The following is a 21,092-nucleotide window of genomic DNA, read 5'->3' as shown; positions in this document are numbered from 1 at the left end:
AAAACGTCACACGTGTTCTGCATATAAAGACGGCATGTCGCTTGCAAGACCAGCAACCCTGCCACAAAGGTCAAGGTCACACTTTCAGTGTAAACATTATGAAATGCTGACTATACGCACACACAGTATAGTTGGTCGTGTCCGGGCTGTAACTTTGTCATGCACAAAGCGATTATAAATAATTTGAAACAAAGAGCTCATCGTGAGCTATTGTTATAGGGTATTATCCGTCGTACGTACATCGACAGTCGTCAATATTTTCCTTCAAACAAGTCCGCTGGGACATTTACAAACAAACATCGCAGGAATGTTCTTGGGCGGTGCTCTTCCAAATTCCTTCAATAAAACTTGATAGAAATCATGGCAACCAAAAGAAAAAATCTTCTTGGCCTGATTTCAGCATACATTCACAGAAATGACCCTGTATCAATCCTTCACCCCATGTTGATTCGTGAAAAAATATGGCCGCCAATGGGCGGGGCTATTTTTCACTATTCGTCTTTATGAAATTCTCAGAATCCGCTGTGTAAGCGTTATTGTCTTATACGGGCAAGCGTTTGGGCGGGCGGCGTCCTGTATGTTGTCCGATCAATAACTTTAGAACCTTTTGTCCAATCAGATGAGCGATAAAGGGCCATCTTGGCCCTCTTGCTATTTGAACTAGTAGATCGAAGGAAAACATGTAGATCTTTAAAAGTGATTGTCTACTGCTGTCGATGTATCCCCGGGAAAATAAAAAGAGAACTCTGTTAAAATACAACTACGTAAACAATGAGAAATAGCAGGTTCTTCTGTATTTCAATGTACATGTTGATGTTTTCAGTTTGAAAGAAGTTTAATTGTAGCATTTTTTAATGTTACACCATTCATTTTGAACTTAATGCATTAGCGGTTTGATAGTTTATGTCTGTCTTTAAATTGAACAAGGTTGTCACCGCAACATTAATACATCGAGTTCCTTCATTTATTGCATCATATTAAAAACAAGATGTACTTATTGAAGTAACGTTTATTATACTAAGGACTATAAAATGATGCAGTTTATTTGCATGCATGTTAAGTAATGCGTAGTACAAGTATGTTGCCAGGGCCGTAGCTAGCCCTCTATTCATGTGGATTCATATTTGTGATATGGGGGTTCGGGGACATGCCTCCTAGGACAATTTTGAAAACCATGGTGCATTCTGGGCGTTATATGTTTCTACCCCCAAAATATAAAAATAAGCAAGAAAATAGTCTGAACAATATATATGAATAAATCTGAATAAAATTTAAATTTTCAAAGTAATCATTGTCAAAAATTACGAAATTCTCACTTAGTTGAAAATAATCACTAAAATGCTTAATGAATACAGCCCCTGAGGTGCTTTGTTTAGTACTGGAAATGGACAGTTTAAGGATCATGTGGTCAAGTACGCATACTGCAACTTTAGCTGATTTTTTTGTCAGAATCATTTGTATTCGACCGCGTACTCGCGTGTAGGTAGCTACGCGCCTGGTTACATTCAAATCTTCAACATGTACATATTTTTGTTGGTATAAAAGAACCAGATTTTGGACTACCATTTTGAAGCCATTTACTTCATTTACTTGCGAATAAAAGGCTTCAATAACCATTGATTAAGACAACAAAAAAAACGCCATTATAATATTATCTATTTATCATTACCGTTCATAATTAATGCTTAATAAAAGCTGACGGAGGTGTGACAGTTTCAGCCAATCAAAACCATTGTTTTGAAGCCCGGTCAAGGTTATAAGATAAGGCAGGTTCAGTTTTGGCTTTAGCAGAGTTTTAAGCAGGAATTTAAAATAGAAATAGAAAAGTAGGAATACATACAAACAGTTTTAATCGTACAATATGGACGCAGGATTGTCTCCAGCTAAGAGGGCAAAAATGACAGCGAACGGAACGAACGGGGTAATATATTCATTTTTGTTCATACATGTAATTGCGCATATTTGTTTCGCTGTTCTTGAGGTTGATTAACGTGTTGTTCTTAATTTTAATGTATATTTATTTATTTATTCTTCATTTCTAGGCATGTACTAAAAAGCTGTATCGAAATATCTAAAAAAAAGTTTAATAAGTTTTATAAATTTTCTTCGGCTTTAATTTAAGTCGGTAGCGTTATTTCCGCCTAATCTTATTTCAAATAAAACGTTTATACATGATTTATCAGCTGACCTTTTCATTATATTTAATTGGCACCGGTTCCATTATTTGTCAATTATATAGGACAGAGAGATTAAAACGAAACAAATAAATATAGATTACAGACGAGTCCGACAAACGTGCTTACATGTATGTGCACTTCGTGCATATCACGTGCTCATATGCCATCTGCGTGCGTGCATCGTAAGCATAAATTCTAGCCTTAGTTTGCAAATTATATTCATTTTTTGTACAATGACGACCCTGATTTGACATTTTATTGCTTCCATTTATACATACAGTACTTTTCATTGCATCATCCTCGAGCTATATATGATACAGCAGATTCAACATGATTTGACGTTAGAGGGGCACATCTCTACCCGTTCCCCCCCCCCACCCCCGAAACTGAAACATATGCATAATGTATATACTGTCCGTGGTATGGCGGGCGATGTGTACCCCCTTGAAGAAAAGTTTGGCTAATTTTAGTTTTAATGTGTGTATTCTACGCATATGTTTTTTACAAAATTGATATTAAATATGTCATCTTGGGCGAATGTAGAGTGTGGCGGAGGCGATTTACGCCTAGTGTCCCCTCTCCCTCCCCCGGACCCTCTAGTGCGTATGTACATCTAAGTGGTCATTATTGGAGAAAAAATAGGTTGAGTTGCAAAGGATTTAACCTATAATGCAGTGAAATTAACATGTATTCTCCTGAAAGTAGAATATAAAAATTAACATATGCATCCATCTGTTCCGATTTAAAGATAACTTAACAATTAATTATTTAAACAGCCTTTAATTAAAGATTAAAACATATTAATAAACACATATTATTTAAAAGTTTATTTAATCATGGGATGCGTCGAGAAAAAATGTAATTACTGCTATATCTTCATTTGTATTTGTTTCATACTGAAATATTTATATCGCGGTCGTGACAAGCGTTAACAAAAATGTTTTGTAATTATCAACAGCAAACGTTTTCTAATGGGGCACATGTCTAATTATATAACACTGTTTTAGATTAATTTTCATGATTTATAATCATTGTTATATATGTCCTTCGCCTATCAATCTGCATTCACTTTCTTTCAATTTCACGTATACATTTAACAAATAAAGATGAACATATACAGGCAAAAATGCGTTCGCTTTATGTACCGCTAATTTTTACCTTTGCAAATCTATGACTAATTGTCATACAGTCATCATTAGTATTCGCATGTTCTGATAAAGTATGTTAACGAGCGGTCACGTTGGTATGAAAACAGGCTACATGAACCTTTCGTTCATTGCGACTTGATAAAACGACTGACAAGTGCTTGGTTGAATGTGGCTTTAAATGCTAATAGATCAATCAACTGTTCTGTATACAGTCTCCAAAAGAAGCCAACCAGAAAAAAATACAGTTGTTCTTTGCCAACTCATTTTTGACTGAATATCAGTGCATTTTTTTGTTTTGTTTCGAAAGATAGGACAGCAAACTGCTATCTTGTCTCCAAATTTCATGTCAACGAGTTCCTTAAAAGTGTATTGAAGATTGAGTTCATTCTATACCGTTCGCATTGAACAAATGCACTTTTAATTTCAAGTTAGCAGAAGAAAGTAATAAAATATGCCAAAAATGCACCATTTCGGACAAGAAATTGTTCTTTTTTTCTTGGGGAGTGAAAAAACACTATAAACCATATAAATTTCGAATCATCAGGGAGGAGCGCAGGTCAAAGGGTTGCGTCCCTAAGTAACGCCCCCTCGAATGTGAAATCCTGGATCCGCCCCTGTAAGAAATAGCTACTGCAAAAACAACCCGAGATTTTAAAAATCATACACGAGGGCTTCAGCATAAGTTCATCATTTCATTAACGAGGGTTTTGGGTGATGTTACTGTTGTGTACCATTTTGTTAATGACAAAGTTCAAAACCAAGTTTGCGGTACCAGTGAAAAGCGTTGTAATTTATCCGCGCGGTACTTATTGAAACGTTAAGCTCCGCCTACCTCCCTACTTGGTACCGTTCTGATATTGGAGTTAATATGTACATACATCATCAAAGGAAACACTCTCATACACGGTGCAAACAAGTAGGATTCGGTCAAAGCATATGTACATTATGAATGTCAACCGGTGGGAACCGTAATACTAGTAAATAATTATAACAATGAATAGTTAAAACATAACTACCTAACACACATCGATACAGATCTGATAACATCCGTCACTATCTTTCAGACGCATGACAACGGCGAAAACCAGCGGGTGGCCGGAAGTTACGTGCAAGATTTTGAAGACAAAGATGGGAGCTCGTCTATCCTCTTCACTGTTTCCGAGAATATTGGCGCCCTCGCCAGTGCCCTTAAAGTTTTCAAGGTGAGTCTGTTGTTAACGGGGCGGGTGAGGTAAGACCGGCGTCCTCGCCAGTGCCCTTAAAGTTTTCAAGGTAAGTGCGTTGGTGGATGTGTTAGTGCGGTGAGGGCGGGCGGTTGGCCAGAATTTACGTGGATGACTTCGACTACACAGAGGCTCCTCTTTACCGCCAGAAAAACGAACGGCGCCCTCGCAATCGCACTTTAAGAATATTTAATTCCAGTGTGCGTAGGAGCAGGGATTTGGTTAATTGTCATGTCTACGTATACAAATAGTCTGTCTCCGAACCCTCGCTCAAAATATTTAAGTTTAAGTCAATGTAGAGGGTGCTTTATTTTTGGCGGTCATGTTTTTCGCCATAATGGCTAGTTATTTAAGTAGCTCTAACATGCATTTCATGGTCCCGTAGAACGACGACAATAACAGCCAACTTACAGAGCCCAAAGTCTGACAGTTTTACATGACATGCGCACACACGGACACACAACACACTTGGCTTGCCCACTCAAGAGCCGTTATTTAAGGCATGGACGTATTTGTGTGACTATTAACCGAGGGGTGAATGCGTAAAGTTATAAAGTGACATTAAACAAAGAAGAAGATAGAACCTTCTTGAAGATAGAACCTTCTTGCTTTTACCCCTCGAAACCTTCTTCGTTAGATATTACACTGGCTGGCATCGAATGAATAAAGGGAAACCTTCATGAAACAAAGCGCCTTAAAGGCCCAGTTTAAGGAATGTTTAGCATGACAATCCCCTGCTGTGCATCTCCTGCTAATTGCACTAATGTCACAGTAGAGGCCAATTTCCTGTTTATTTGTTTATTGGCTCAGAGCCATTTAGGGTCCATTTCAATAATGAAACCTCCAAAACTGCACAACAGGACACTCAGATAAGAGATCTAATAAGACTGCTAGGCAATTACATTAAGATCAATACACAGAGGTTATAAACAATACACGGTTGTTGTTTTTTGTTGTTGATTTGTGGGGGGTGGGGTTGGGAGGGGGTTACTGATGGAAGGATTAAACTAGGCCTTTAAATTTTGTTCTAAAGGATATATACTTTGACTAGCAATTGTTGTTGTTTTTTCAGTCCCACAAAGTCAACCTGATTCACATCGAGTCGCGGCCGTCCCGGAAAAGCAAGGATGAGTACGAGTTCTATGCGGACTGCGACAACCAGACGGGCGGCCTCAAGGACGCCATCCACGACCTCAAGGCCAAAGGGTGCTCCATCACACTGCTCTCCCGGAAACATCAGCGCGGATCTGGTAAGCCACCCACCACCGCCTGTTAGGTGGTTCCGGTTTCCTATTTTAGAAGTCATCTTGTCTTAATTTCTGTCTTGTCTGAGACAGAATATTGAATACAACACTTTACAACACTTTTTAATTATATGGTAAAAAGGACTAATGTAGTGATAAGTTGATACCCACGGAATTACCAAGATGGCTTTTGGAGGAAATTTGGTCCCTTGTCGTTCCTTCCACTAATAAACAAAACATATTAAAATATTGAAGTCGGCTACGATTTTTAAAGCAACCATGCAGTTGTTTCATATGACTTGGTCATGAATGCATTCACTCATCAATTTATGTGCTTTGTTTTAGGACGTCGCTCAACGAGCGAAGCGTCAGAAGGTAGACCCGCTATGACGCGAAAATTGTCAGCTTCCGCGTTCAGGGTTTAAATCCAATCGGAGCCGTTTTACCTTTGAAACAACCTCGTGTGTAATGAATGCTTTACAATGTCAGAAATCGTTCATTTAACTATGGTGCAAGTAGATAGATCGCGTAGAAATTTTAAAGAATGCAATTGCACAATTCACCTGAATCTCTGCTGCTTTCGGGGGGTATTAATAGCCAAAAAAGTCACCTGTCTGACACTTAACATTAAGTACAGACAAGCACCAACTTTGTAGGCATCGCTGACATTTTCATTTTACGAACAATTTCAGTTCACCACCATAGACATTCGTGGCCCGTCGTATGGCGGAGATTGCCGAGGTGTTCCGATTGCGTTAGATGTTAAAAAAATACTCGTATACATATTTGTTTCACCAGGAATAAATTTGTTACATTTTCGTAACTTAAGATTTAAGAGATGTTCTGGAAAAGTAACTGAACGCGAAAGCTGATATTTTTGCCACCTATTCACCTTATTTCCCATGGTGTGCTGTAGTGCACCATTATTTACATTATATATATGGCCTGTGGAAACACCCTGCACCCTTACCTTGTATCGGATACATTAATATGTTTGGCAAACAAATACGAATACTGGAGTGAAATTATATGTTTATTCCCTTGAAGATGGGTATATTAAAATCGCACCGTGCGTCCGTTTAGACGGAGGTCCGAGCGTCCGTCCTTCCGTCCGTGTGTCAGGCTCATTTCTTTCTGTTGTATGGACAGATTTTAAAATAGCATATGTGTTCGATATACCAAGACGACCTTTCGCGTGTAAGACCCCTGTCCTAATTCATACGTCAAGGTCACACGACCATAAGACCAACAACAACACTGAAATATTACAGTGACCATGCATGTGATGTTCAAAAACATCAATGACAGGTAATTAGTGTGTTTTTACAAGATACAATACACAAGAATCTTTATTTAAAGTCGGGTTTGTGTTAACAAGAAACATTAGCTCAATGAGCTATTTTCCGACATTTATTTTTCTGTACATTCCACGTGTTCATAAACTTTCCTTTCATTATCTACATATTTAATTTCTTTCCCTAAATGACCTTTGACTCACACTTGAGTACCACTTCGGGGGCATTCGTCACTTACAGTGACAGCTCTTGTTTATTTCATGTAGTCATCTATAGTTTGGTTATTTCAGTATACTTTTGGTTATTTCATGCAGTCATGTATATGTTTTATCCTTTTATTCAGAAAGTTCAGTCAGTAAGAAAACAAACTTATTTACTTACTTTATAATAAATAATGATTGAAATATAAGAATAGTAGCATGATTTAGCTTGCCTTTATCTTTTTACAATAGTTTTATGCTTGTGTTATGTAATGTGTGTTTTATATTGCCATACTAAATTGTATTAATCACGCGGCTAGATTTATAACAAACATAAGCCATTGGATTGGGCGTATTTAAAATGATATATGTAGAGAGAGGTTGTGTGAAGAATCATCATCATATAGGAACTAACATGTAACGAGTGGTTAATATCACCATTCAAAATACAAGACGAACTTGAAAAAAAGTTGTTCCAAAGGCTCGTTTACCTGGGGGGTGGGGAATAATTCTCCCACCTCAGATAAGTAGAGCCAAATATTTGACCTTGCTAGAAATTCTTGCCCACGGGCAAAGATCAAACAAGTACCCGTATGGAACTCCTTTTTTATTGCCATAACACAAGTACCTCCCTTGTTGAAGACCGTCATCTGTAGCATAATGGAAACCTTTTCTTGTTGCAATATTTAGAATCCTAATTAATTATTTCTCGCTTCAAATGACATTATAAACAAAGTTTTCACGATCCATTCAGGAAATAATGTTGCACTCTCTTCAGAACTATTTAAGGAACAATTTGACTATTAACATAATCTGAATCACTGCGTGCATATCCATGACAAGCACGAATTATCACATATCTATACGCATTTATTTTCACTATGCACAAAATAGTTCCAGCGAAAAAAATACATTTTTACCTAATTTCGCTTAACTGAGTTGGGAGAAAAAGCATCTACCATTGCCGCTCGTGTAAGATAGGTTCATCCCAACCCTCGCGCAGGTTGTTCTGCGGAAACTCGGTAAACCTTGTTACCGCAAAACACCCTACGCTCGGGTTGGGGTGAACCTATCTTACACTCTCGGCCATGGAAGATACTCCAGTGAGTAGTTAAACCCTGTATTTCGAATACAAAGCTTTATTGGTCAGTGTAGGCAAAGTGTATGCAGTCGAACCCCGTTGGCTCGAAGGCACAGGGACCGGTGAAAATTCATCGAGCCTCGGGAAGTTCGAGCCAAGCGGGAATACTTACCTTCTGTTTAAGGAAATCGGTCATTTACATCCATTTCGAGCCAACGAGGAAACTGAGCAAAGCGAATTCGACCCTTAGGGTTCAAATGTATGATTTAGCATTTAAATTGTGTCACTCTATAAATATTAAACTGAAATTCATCATAGTACGATATATTGTTGTAGGGTCGTTTATCAAATTATTTTTAATAATCTGAAATCTGTGTAAAACGTCTTAAATGGCAAGACATTGATTTTTTTGTATTCTCTTATCTTTGTTTTCATTTATAAGAGCGGTTAAAGTTTAGTTCGGTTCAATCAAACATGAAGCAAAATAATGAAACTATGCAATTTACGACTTAAATCGACTAAGATCTTTTATTAAAATGGCCCATGAACTTTGTTTACATATAAGTATGGTGTCTCTTCGATTCCTTAAACCAATATGATCGCTGTTGCATGTTATCATGTTTCTCCGTCCGGATAAGACTATTTCGTTATCCATGTTTGCGGCCATTCGAATTAAACTCCCCGTTGGCTCGAACTCCCAGGGACCGACGTAACTACCTCGACATTCGAGCGAAGCGGGAATGTTTACAATTTAGTATAAAGAAATCGATTCTTTACATCTAGTTCAAGCCATCGAGGAATTCGAGCCAACGGGATTCGACTGTAATGCGAATAACCCTGATTTCATGACTATTTCACACCATTCCCTACATTCAGCCGCTTAACCCTGTCATGCTTTTTATGTTTTTAATCATATGTTATGTAATTTAAAACGAGCGATAGTTTTACAATTATATATTATCATATATTGTATATAATGAATTATATCAAATAAGCTTGTTTTGCTTCTATTATATTGATGGGATCTATATAGCTTCTAGTGCTTGTCTGTTAGAGGGTAAACGAGATTACTGAAAGTTAGAACGCATAAAGTATATTAGTATAGTTATGCGATATTATATAAATTTTTATAATAGCAATAAATGACCACGCATCAATATAGTCGAACAAATGTCCACTTAAACATACTGAGAACAAAATATCAGGACGCACCGATGTCAACCGATTTCTGACTTCCATCTTTCTCTTTCCCTACCTCGGCCTGCAGTCCCCTGGTTTCCACGGCACATCCGGGACCTTGACCGGTTCGCCAACCAGATCCTGTCCTACGGCTCCGAGCTAGACTCCGACCATCCGGGATTTACCGACCCCGTCTACCGCGCGCGCCGGAAGGAATTCGCCGACATCGCGTTTAACTACAAACAGTGAGTCTTTTAATGCAGTAATGAGATGATATTGTGTAGATGCTGTGTTGTAAGTATCTCACCGAGAGCTTGTAAGTATCTCACCCGAGAGCTTGTAAGTATCTCACCGAGAGCTTGTAAGTATCTCACCGAGAGCTTGTAAGTATCTCACCCGAGAGCTTTGAAGTATCTCACCCGAGAGCTTTTAAGTATCTCACCCGAGAGCTTGTAAGTATCTCACCGAGAGCTTGTAAGTATCTCACCCGAGAGCTTTGAAGTATCTCACCCGAGAGCTTTTAAGTATCTCACCCGAGAGCTTTTAAGTATCTCATCCGAGAGCTTGTAAGTATCTCACCGAGAGCTTGTAAGTATCTCACCCGAGAGCTTTGAAGTATCTCACCCGAGAGCTTTTAAGTATCTCACCCGAGAGCTTTTAAGTATCTCACCCGAGAGCTTGTAAGTATCTCACCGAGAGCTTGTAAGTATCTCACCCGAGAGCTTGTAAGTATCTCACCCGAGAGCTTGTAAGTATCTCACCCGAGAGCTTTTAAGTATCTCACCCGAGAGCTTGTAAGTACCTCACCCAAGAGTTTGTAAGTATCTCACCCGAGAGCTTGTAAGTACCTCACCCGAGAGTTTGTAAGTACCTCACCGAGAGCTTGTAAGTATCTCACCCGACAGCTTGTAAGTATCTCACCCGAGAGTTTGTAAGTACCTCGCCCGAGAGCTTGTAAGTACCTCACCAGAGAGCTTTGAAGTACCTCACCCGAGAGCTTGTAAGTACCTCACCCGAGAGCTTGTAAGTATCTAACCGAGAGCTTGTAAATATCTCACCCGAGAGTTTGTAAGTACCTCACCCGAGAGCTTGTAAGTATCTCACCCGAGAGCTTGTAAGTACCTCACCCGAGAGCTTGTAAGTACCTCACCCGAGAGCTTGTAAGTATCTCACCGAGAGCTTGTAAGTACCTCACCCGAGAGCTTGTAAGTATCTCACCCGAGAGCTTGTAAGTACCTCACCCGAGAGCTTGTAAGTACCTCACCCGAGAGCTTGTAAGTATCTCACCCGAGAGCTTGTAAGTATCTCACCCGAGAGCTTGTAAGTATCTCACCCGAGAGCTTGTAAGTATCTCACCCGAGAGCTTGTAAGTATCTCACCCGAGAGCTTGTAAGTATCTCACCCGAGAGCTTGTAAGTATCTCACCCGAGAGCTTTTAAGTATCTCACCGAGAGCTTGTAAGTATCTCACCCGAGAGCTTGTAAGTATCTCACCCGAGAGCTTGTAAGTATCTCACCCGAGAGCTTTTAAGTATCTCACCGAGAGCTTGTAAGTATCTCACCCGAGAGCTTTGAAGTACCTCACCCGAGAGCTTGTAAGTATCTCACCCGAGAGCTTGTAAGTATCTCACCCGAGAGCTTGTAAGTATCTCACCGAGAGCTTGTAAGTATCTCACCCGAGAGCTTTGAAGTATCTCACCGAGAGCTTGTAAGTATCTCACCCGAGAGCTTTGAAGTATCTCACCCGAGAGCTTGTAAGTACCTCACCCGAGAGCTTGTAAGTATCTCACCCGAGAGCTTGTAAGTATCTCACCGAGAGCTTGTAAGTATCTCACCCGAGAGCTTTGAAGTATCTCACCCGAGAGCTTGTAAGTATCTCACCCGAGAGCTTGTAAGTATCTCACCCGAGAGCTTTGAAGTATCTCACCGAGAGCTTGTAAGTATCTCACCCGAGAGCTTTGAAGTATCTCACCCGAGAGCTTGTAAGTATCTCACCCGAGAGCTTGTAAGTACCTCACCCGAGAGCTTGTAAGTATCTCACCCGAGAGCTTGTAAGTACCTCACCCGAGAGCTTGTAAGTACCTCACCCGAGAGCTTGTAAGTATCTCACCCGACAGCTTGTAAGTACCTCACCCGAGAGCTTTGAAGTATCTCACCGAGAGCTTTTAAGTATCTCACCCGAGGGCTCCTTACTTCAATTTGTGATCAACAAGACCTTTCATCCTTTCACTATGTTACTCACCTTAACTATAGACTGCCAAAAATCCAAATTAAACAAGACGTAAATCATACTCAGTCCTCACCTACCACTGCTTGCTGTTATTCAACGTTTCAACTCCCCCCACCCCCAGTAGTAATTTCAATAATATTAACTATGTAGTATAGCGTCACATTTTTTTTATCTCGGCAACAATTTGCTCATTCTTATATTGGCTTAATTTCAAATCGCATAAATATGAAGGAATTACTTTACGACTTAAATTTACTTAGATCGACTAAAATTTTGAGTGAAACGGGCCTAAGGTTTATATAAATTGTTTCACTTTTTGCTATATAACATTATATGTTGTTTTTTTTTTCAGCGGAACACCAATTCCAAGTGTTAAATATACACCCGATGAAATTAAGACATGGTAATTTTTCAACTCTTTTTTTCTTTTCTTGGAATCATGTAATAGACACTTCACCACTTCCCAAATAATGTAGTTTTTTATGTAGTTTTTACTGTACCAAAACAACATACAGTGGAACCCCGTTGGCTCGAACTCCCAGGGACCAGCGAAAATACATTGAGCCTCGGTAAATTCGAGCCAAGCGGGAATGCTTACATTCAGTATAAAGAAATCGGTCCTTTACATTCATTTCGAGCCAACGAGGAAATCGAGCCAAGCGAGTTCGAGCCTATGAGGTTCGACTGTATATGGTGCCTAAGTGTTTATACATGGTTAGAATGTAAGACAATACATGCATGGTATCTATTACAAGTATAATTTAGTTCCTTAAAAAATAAAATACATGTATACTAATATACTATTTATTAAGAACCTATAATTAATATATCATTGAAAATGTTCACAAAGACGGAAAGTTGGTCATATTCTGAAATACAGCTGCGACTGTTCGGTCCAAAATTATAATGGCCATCAGCGATAATGCATGAACTGCAACCTGTGCAATATGATGTACATGTACAATGATCAGGGGGACGATATTTCGTGAGCTGACGAAGCTGTACCCGACGCATGCGTGTCGTGAGTTTAACCACGTGTTTCCGCTGCTCCAGGACAACTGCGGCTTCCGGGAGGACAATATCCCACATCTTGAGGACATCTCTAATTTCCTGCAAGGTAATATGGCGGAACTCGTGTATGTACAACAACAATGCTTTGTTCCATCGAAGGCAATTGGTGGCAACTCCATGTATTAATACGCATTGAGACGAGCAAAGCAGGACTTGTTTTAATCGTCAGTAATGTATATAGGACATATCCATAAAAGCGGCGGTTGAACCGCGTTTGTCAAATCCCATCCGTCGGGAATCAGCCATTGTTGCAAGTTCCTATTGTCTCCGACGCCCCCACCCAAGAAACACAAATGATAGGTACATGAATGGTTTATAAATGTCTTTAAAATCCAAATTTATCCCATTTAAATGCAATCCAAATTGCTTCAACAAAATTGATGAGAACCAATGTCAATATCACTGATTTTGTAAACATACGTATATTGTTATTGTAATTGAGTGATATTCTGTATGGTTCCCTTTCAGACTGTACTGGGTTTCGGTTGCGGCCGGTGGCGGGGCTGCTGTCGTCACGTGACTTCCTGGCGGGGCTGGCGTTCCGTGTTTTCCACTCTACCCAGTACATCCGCCATGGCTCCAAACCCATGTACACGCCTGAACCGTAAGTTCCAAAATCTCCTTGGTGCCGGTAGCGCCACAACAAGTTCACAAGCACTTTTCTAGTGTTGCAAGCGAACAGTTTTGACATTCCAAACTGTTTACAAAACCAGCATTGTCTTTTAAAATACCATTCTTTTTGTTTTAACCGATTGGCGTCGCCTTAAAGTTCACTTGACTGTCGTTAGCTTACGCTTTGCGAATCTCACTCTCCACTAGATCGGTTCTAACTTATCCCTCGACTTTGTATTTTAGTGACGTGTGTCACGAGTTGCTGGGCCACGTGCCGCTGTTCGCGGACCAGGCGTTCGCGCAGTTCTCGCAGGAGATCGGGTTGGCGTCCCTCGGCGCCCCGGACGAGTACATTCAGAAACTCGCAACCGTAAGTAGCACATGTGGACAAGGGTAAATGAGGTTTAATGTTGTTCATCTTTGCTACTTTGATATTTTGATATACATATAAAGAAATGCAGTGAGTGATTCGTCTTTATGTAAGCAATTGTGTTAAATCGGTTTCTTATTTAAAGACATAAATCTGATTAAATTTGTAATTGACGTTTTTGTCAGAAATGTTGCAAATTTGGCTGGTTGATATTTAAGAAAATACAACGAAACAACTTGTACTTAAGCGTAAGTTAAATGATAACTCATTGACAGTGTTACTGGTTCACGGTGGAGTTCGGGCTGTGTCGCCAGGAGGGGCAAGTGAAGGCGTACGGGGCTGGCCTCCTTTCATCCTTCGGGGAACTACAGGTATTAGAGTAACTGTCTCGTTGAATCCAATTGTGAAAGAGAAATTTTGACTTAATGCTCTGAATGATCTTTTTTCAATGCAGCACTATTTTAGAACTATATTGTAGACATACTCTATAATTATTTTGCAGAAATATCCAAAAAAAGTTTGTAAAACCATTTCAAGCTATTTTGGTAGACTTTTTAGAGCTATTTTGTGTCCACGCTTTTTACATTAAACAACAGGGTCAAATTTAGTAGCAAAACATAATCCAGTTCCTCAGGGGAGATCACTGCGTTGGAAATTGGCATAAGTCCGTTTATGGCTGCCAAGATTAGAAAACTATATATGCATCAAAAAGTACAAAAACCAGGTCCATGATAGTCAATACCAATTGTCCTATTTAAATAGTTGACTTATCGCATTGGCGTGAACATTGACAAAAACTGTGACTCTCAAGCCAATTGTAGAACAGACTGTCAGACATTGTATTCAACGTTTTGGTCATTATTTATCTCCGTTATATAGGTAATAGTGACGTAATGTGTTGTTCATACAAACGTACAATAACTCAGAAAGCGATCATCACTGGGGTTTTATTAATTATACAGTCGAACCCCGTTGGCTCGAAGTCGCTTGGCTCGGAATGGATGTAAATGACCTATTTCTTTTTACTGAATGTTAGCATTCCTGCTTGGCTCGAATTACCTAGACTTGAAGTAGTTTGGTCGGTCCCTGGGAGTTAGAGCCAACGGGGTTTGACTGTACAATAATTATGTTCGCGTTTTACTTTACTCGTAGTCATCAATTTCATGCCTTCTCTACCTTCAGTACTGTTTGAGCGATAAACCTGAGACACGCGCGTTCGAGCCTGCCAAGACAGCGGAACAGAGCTACCCGATCACAGAGTTTCAACCCGTGTACTTCATCGCCGAGAGCTTCGAGTCAGCCAAACAGAAAATGAGGTAACCGACGCTATAATTGTGTAAGATTATTTATACTGGCACTGCATTGACAGTCAAGAGTGTTACCACTTGACCACGGGTCCGCCAATAACCTTGAACTAAAATAACACTAGGCATTCTTGTAAACACGTGTCGCGAAATAACATTGCAAACTGTTCCCGCTGAAAAATATAAATGATCGCTTACATCCTTGACCTTGTGTAATAGATGCAGAGGGCGTGATAAAAAAAGAAATTGCTGCGCCACCCATTTTTCAATTTGCAGTTTTTAAATTGAAATTGAAAAAAAGGTATTAATATATCAGTTTGTTGGTTTGATTTCCGTGAGAAAGAATTAAATTCATGGAAAAAGAAAAATCTTATCAATTTGTTTTTGATCATTTGTTATGGGGTAAACGAAAACAAATAAATCATTTTCTTTCCTTATTTTTTATTTTTATCAAAGGGGAAAAAGAAAACTAAAAGACATATTAGCTTGTTTGTCGTTTCTCGTTTTACACTTTGCAAAACTTCGAAAAACGATATAAATTAATCTTTTCCGTGTTTTGTATTCCGTGGTTATAACTGAAAAAACGGTAATGAAAAACAAGCTGATAAAATTTAGATTCTATTCAGTCATAAAAAGGAAGAATTACTGTTTCGTTTTCACTTTCAATTATGTAAAAATGAACCCTTTAAAGGCCTAGTTTCAGCCTTCTTTAAGTGCCCCCCCCCAAAAAAAATGTCATATTTGTTCCCGCAGGGATTTCGCTGCAACAATCCCGCGGCCGTTCACGGTCAAGTACAACGCGTACACACAGTCCGTGGAAGTGATCGAGTCCAAGGAGCAGCTCATCAGCCTCGCCAGGAACATCAAGTGTAAGACATGTATTTATATTAACATATGTGTGTCCCCTTTAAACATATGTTGTTGTTAGATATTCGTAGATATTCAGTTTCGATGTATCACGGTACGATCGCGATTTTATTCGGAGATGTTATGTATAAGATGCAACTCCAAACCAGTTCACACACCAACAGTGTAGTTTACCCTTAAGCAGAGGCCAATCCAGGATTTAATGTGTAATGTTTTCGATGGAAAATGGCTGAGGAGTTCAGATTGCAGATATAATATTTCCCCCCTCACCCCTCGAGATCTTCTCACAAGTGTGTGCCCATTTGTTCATCCATCTGTATGCATTTTCGTTTTATTTGCAGCCGAAATGACACTGTTGGAAGATTCCATCTCCAAGTTCGGTGGCCACTAGAGTGTATATATCTGACTTGAATATGAATATTACTGTATACCATGTCACTGTGTGTTAATGAATAATGTATTTAACAATCTGTGTATCTATAGAATAACATTGTTTGCTCAATGTATTCAATCTCACTTGAACTTTGCTCAATAAGATGTAAAGTAATTTTGAAAAAAAAATCATATTACTGTCGAGCCTCGTTGGCTCGAAATAACCTCGAGCCTCGGGAATATCGAGCCAAGCGGGAATGCTTACCTTAAGTATGTAGAAATCGGTATTTTACATCCAGTTCGAAACAACGAGGAAATCGAGCCAAGCGAGTTCGAGCCAACGGGGTTCGACTGTATATCATATTATCATGTGTCCATTTGGTTATGATGTAGGCAAAGAATATCATTTTGTCATTTTGATGAAAATAATTATGTTGTAAATACATGTTCCCAAGTCTACGTTGTTTGTAAAACTTGGAATATCGCATGTCCTTTATGGTGTAGGGATACTGTATGTACATTTAGAAGATGAAATATATTTTAATGAAGTTTATATGTGTGTGTATATCTTTTAAAGTCGATACTCGCTATGTCGAACTCTGTTATTTCGATGTTCTGGTTATGTCTAACTTTTCTTCGAATGTGTTTGGTTTAGTCATACACTTAATGTATTTCGGTTATATCGAATATTCGTTAAACTCGAAGTATTTTTTCCGAGGTTCCAACGACTTCGACATAGCGAGTTTTGACTGGTTATGTATATTGAGCCAATTTTGTTTAAATAGTTTTAAATGTTCCCAGGGTGTTTGAATGTCCGAAATGGTGCATTCTTAGAGTATTCAATTACTTTTTGTACGCTAATTACAAAAAAGGGGAAAATTTGACGGTTTTCGAGGGGACGTCGCCGGATGTCCCTCCCCCCCGGACCCGCCAGTGGGTACTGTTCCAAGCATTGAACGGTTTCTAATGCAACTTTCTCACTACATCATATAAAAACCCCACCACTGAGAGCTAAATAATTACGTGCTTATAAAATGAACTTGTTCAAAAGAATTTTAAACAACAATGATCACAAGGAACTCGCCTAGTTTTGAAAGCTCTTTGCAAGAGATTAAGAATGCAAACTAAATTCTCTTAACGTCGCCGGCACAGGGCGCGTCGCTTTGCCAGCACCCATACAGCCAAGCCCAGGCTATTAAACATAAAAACTGAAATGTATCAATATACGGCATAAGTGCTAACTTTCTTATTGTTTTATTGTACTTAAAATGAAGTGATCACTTTTGAGCACTCTAAAATCTATGTATATAAATATTCAATTTCTTCGAAGCATAAAGGAAAAAAAATCACATTTCATTTTAATTTGTTGCAATAAAAATCAGCCTTACATTAGGTTATTTTACTAGCGAACGTTAGCTAAGGTTATTTTTATTTCTTTTATGTGCAATAAATTGAAGACGTAAATATCTCATTTCCATTTTGTTTAAAGATCAATCAAAATCCATCATGAATGATATATTAATGAGCCTTTTGGTTAACATTTATTTATTCAAAACACACATATCGTCTCCATCGTAATACTGATAAATAAGCAAGCCGACCTTAATGTTTATCCAATTTTCTCAGTCAATAAAGGGAGATAACTCAAGAAATACTTCAACCAAAGTTGTAGGACATGCTCCATATGAGCGTATCCATGACGTATGTACATATCAATTTCCAAATTAAATAAAATATCTTTAATACGTTTTACCTATGGCAATAGAGAACGTTTTAACACAACAACGACACTAAGAATGTAACAAAACATCGATTTGTTTTCTTGAAAACAAATCAACGGAGAAACTAAAAATTAAAACCAAAGTTTTGTTTTACCATGCAAATGTGTTTGATCTTTGTAAACGATTCTGTTTGGAACGCATAAGAACCTTTTCAAGTGAATTTTCCGCACTGGACAGAACTTTAAACTCGTCAATTTCATGCAAAAAGCTCTTAATTCGTCCGTCAAGCGTTTGCGTATCTTTGCACTGTGCAAGTAGTTTCTTCCGCCGTTCTTCATACTTATTTACATAGCCATATTTTGAATCTTGTTCCAGTCGGCTGATTTCCTCCAGTCTGCGCCGCGAGCGCGTGAAATCCGTCCGCACGTGCATTCCATACTGACTTTTATCATCTTCGTTACCGATGGGCAGGCTTTGTGACCTTGACCTTGTGTCGCCTAGGTGATAGCTGGATGGTCGCTTTGGCAACAGTTGCGGCGGTTTCTTTTTATGAGAAGGCACTTTCTTTTCTTTGCTGTCGGAATCAAATATATTCTTTTTCTCAGTTACGTTTTTATCGTCCTTTTTCTGTGTGATATTTTTCTTGAACGTATGAACAGACAAAAGAAACATAGTTAGGTTATTTATACATTTAGGTTGTCTGGGTTCATCAAGTTTTTCATTCTCCTCGCCCATTAAATTTTCAGTTGTGCTGTCTTTTTCTGGTGTCTGCTCATTCGTTGGCGTTTTACTAGCGTTTTCTACGAATTGCTTGTCACACACTAACTTTGAAGGCCGTCTTTTCAGCTCTGCAGATTTCAACACACGATTCGACGATTCATTCGGGTCGCGATTTTTAATCTTATTCTTTAGCTGCAATTTCTCGTCTGCATCCTGTTTGGCCTTTTTCAAAAGTTCGTCTGTTTCGACGCCCGCGCGGTAGCGTTCACGGTGAAGTTCGAGCGCTTGGTCCTCGAGGCGAAGGTCAAGGTCCTCGTTGTCAAGGTAGGTGTGGCTGTAGTCAAACCGGACGTTATACGAGTTGGGGTCGTCTGCTTCATTAATGACGCTGAATTTCTGCGACAAACGAGACCCCGCAGACTTACTACGTCTGGCATATGCCATCGTCTGGAAAATTAAGATATCCACTACATGTATTCAATCAATGAAGCTTTATTCGATTTATCAATTGAGGATTTATTTTATTATCTACTTTAATAAAATTGTATTCAATACTTGTATTTACTCAAATAATTATCATGTTCATCAATTCCGTTTACTTTTGAACGTAACCTTGCTTTAAATTGTATTTTCAATTCATTTGCGTAATTGAATCTGGTTATTTGAAACTCAATCAAAACATTTCATAGTTATTTTTATGAATATTAAAAGCGGCTAAACTTTGCGTATTACATACATATTTATATCTTGTGGCATGGAGTGAAATTAAAATGGCCGGTTTAATAAAGAAAGTATTTTTAATGAAAAATATTATTCGATGTCATAAATAAACCATCTTATCTCTGACTATAAAAGGCATGTTTGCGACACGCTACTGTTTACAATTTTAAAACAGATAAAACGCATTGTGTATTTTTTTTTTCAAATACATGTACATTAATTCAATAAATAAACAATAAACAAACAAGTATATTCAATCTCACCTTCATCGGCCGAACTTTAAACACACATCCATCTGTAGTCCAACGCGAAACTGAACTGTCCTAAAGTACCCGGCCTGGGTCTGTGGCTTGTTTAAAAGAGATAATGGATGAAACGAATGTCAATATTGAAAAAGATTGCTTCCATAAAATTTATGTATTGACACAAACAATCACGAAAATATCTCCAACAATGGAAATGAAAAGTGATCAAGTAAATCGTGTTAAAAGAACAATTTTGCATTGCATTCAAAGTGAATGGGTTCCAATTGATTATACCAACTCAATTTTCATACACCTTTAATAGGAGACGGTGACATCATACTTCAGTGTCAAAGCAGATGTTTACCCGTTATTGTGTTTGTATTTGCGGGCTATGAAAGGGGTAGAGGAGAAATTAGCATATTGTTGATTCCATAGCAAAAGCGCTCGATGACTCTTAGAGAAATGACACGAGCACTAAAATCGGGTGCCTGGAGCGCTTTCCGTGGGTCAAGTGGAAAAAAGTCATCAAGTATTTAGCCCAGTTTAGGACAAAATATCCCCCCCCCCCCGGAAAATTCCCCCCTCCCTCCAAACCATTTTATGCAAAGACGGACAAATCCCGCTACACTTTTTAACTATGATTAATGTTTCTTCTGGTTAGAAATTTTATCAAATGATATATCACACACTTTGTACAATGCGCCATTTGAGACTAAACATAGGTATATATTGGGCAGACTATACATCTAGTCTAGACATTTCAGACTATGAATTGGTCAAATATCCCCTGGGTCGGGGGGGGGGGGCGCTACCATACCCATAGTTAAGCAATATATATAATATTTATGTTCTGGTGGAGGGGTGCATGTCCAAAGTTGCCTCCTCAGACGCCAAATCCTTGATCCGCCCCTGATGTTAACAATTGTTATTAAAAAATAACTAAGTGTCTTATGTTTACATGTATACCAAATACAGAGCAGCATAAATAGTTAAAACAAAATAGTTATATAAAAGATCCATGAATTCAAAACACTCGTGATTGATGATGTTTGTGCAAAGTTTTGCATTGTGGCAACTTGTTTGGGCTAGTAAATTTAATAATAATGCATTAATGAGGATTTCATAATTCTGTATTTCCTATTTGCAAAATGCAGAATGCCACATCCTGAATTGCGGCGACAAGTGCACTTGTGAATTCGCCCAAATTATAAAGAATTGAATTGAAGGTGTAAAAGGGATTTGACAAACTAATAATGTTAACTTGACAAGTATTATTCAGTTTATCTTTTGTAAATGCTTAGATAACACATCGGT

At 38.6% G+C, this 21,092-nt stretch overlaps 2 protein-coding genes across 3 annotated transcripts; one reads left to right on the top strand and one right to left on the bottom strand.

Annotated features, from left to right (window-relative positions):
• The first annotated feature begins 1,674 nt into the window (after positions 1–1,674).
• Positions 1,675–16,925, top strand: LOC128238366 (phenylalanine-4-hydroxylase-like). 2 transcript variants are annotated; one of them, XM_052954216.1, is made up of 13 exons: positions 1,675–1,921; positions 4,390–4,527; positions 5,621–5,798; positions 6,138–6,167; positions 9,636–9,792; positions 12,129–12,179; positions 12,748–12,893; positions 13,316–13,451; positions 13,703–13,829; positions 14,105–14,200; positions 15,012–15,145; positions 15,887–16,002; positions 16,342–16,925. In XM_052954216.1, the coding sequence occupies exons 1-13, from the start codon at positions 1,862–1,864 to the stop codon at positions 16,389–16,391; spliced, it is 1,419 nt and encodes a 472-aa protein (XP_052810176.1). In that variant the 5' UTR covers positions 1,675–1,861; the 3' UTR covers positions 16,392–16,925. The 2 variants fall into 2 exon arrangements, with proteins under 2 accessions (XP_052810176.1, XP_052810177.1); XM_052954217.1 differs by lacking the exon at positions 6,138–6,167 and having other exon boundaries at positions 1,676–1,921.
• A 681-nt stretch (positions 16,926–17,606) lies between these two features.
• On the bottom strand, positions 17,607–20,188 carry LOC128238367 (uncharacterized). Its single transcript, XM_052954219.1, has 2 exons — positions 19,797–20,188; positions 17,607–19,260 (listed from the first exon to the last, which is right to left on the bottom strand). The coding sequence occupies exons 1-2, from the start codon at positions 19,800–19,802 to the stop codon at positions 18,244–18,246; spliced, it is 1,023 nt and encodes a 340-aa protein (XP_052810179.1). The 5' UTR covers positions 19,803–20,188; the 3' UTR covers positions 17,607–18,243.
• Positions 20,189–21,092: the final 904 nt, after the last annotated feature.

This window comes from Mya arenaria, chromosome 6, assembly GCF_026914265.1.
Source record: "Mya arenaria isolate MELC-2E11 chromosome 6, ASM2691426v1".
NCBI classification, from domain to species: domain Eukaryota; kingdom Metazoa; phylum Mollusca; class Bivalvia; order Myida; family Myidae; genus Mya; species Mya arenaria.
The sequence above is the reverse complement of the archived record's forward strand: the minus strand, read 5'-3'. Positions and strand labels throughout refer to the sequence as shown.

What these genes read in the sequence shown, in the direction of transcription:
- LOC128238366 (XM_052954216.1), top strand. Translation starts at nt 1,862, where the DNA reads ATGGACGCAGGATTGTCTCCAGCTAAGAGGGCAAAAATGACAGCGAAC. An exon ending in CCCATGTACACGCCTGAACC is followed by an intron (nt 13,452 to 13,702) that starts GTAAGTTCCAAA and finishes TTTGTATTTTAG; the next exon opens with TGACGTGTGTCACGAGTTGC. An exon ending in ACATTCAGAAACTCGCAACC is followed by an intron (nt 13,830 to 14,104) that starts GTAAGTAGCACA and finishes ACTCATTGACAG; the next exon opens with TGTTACTGGTTCACGGTGGA.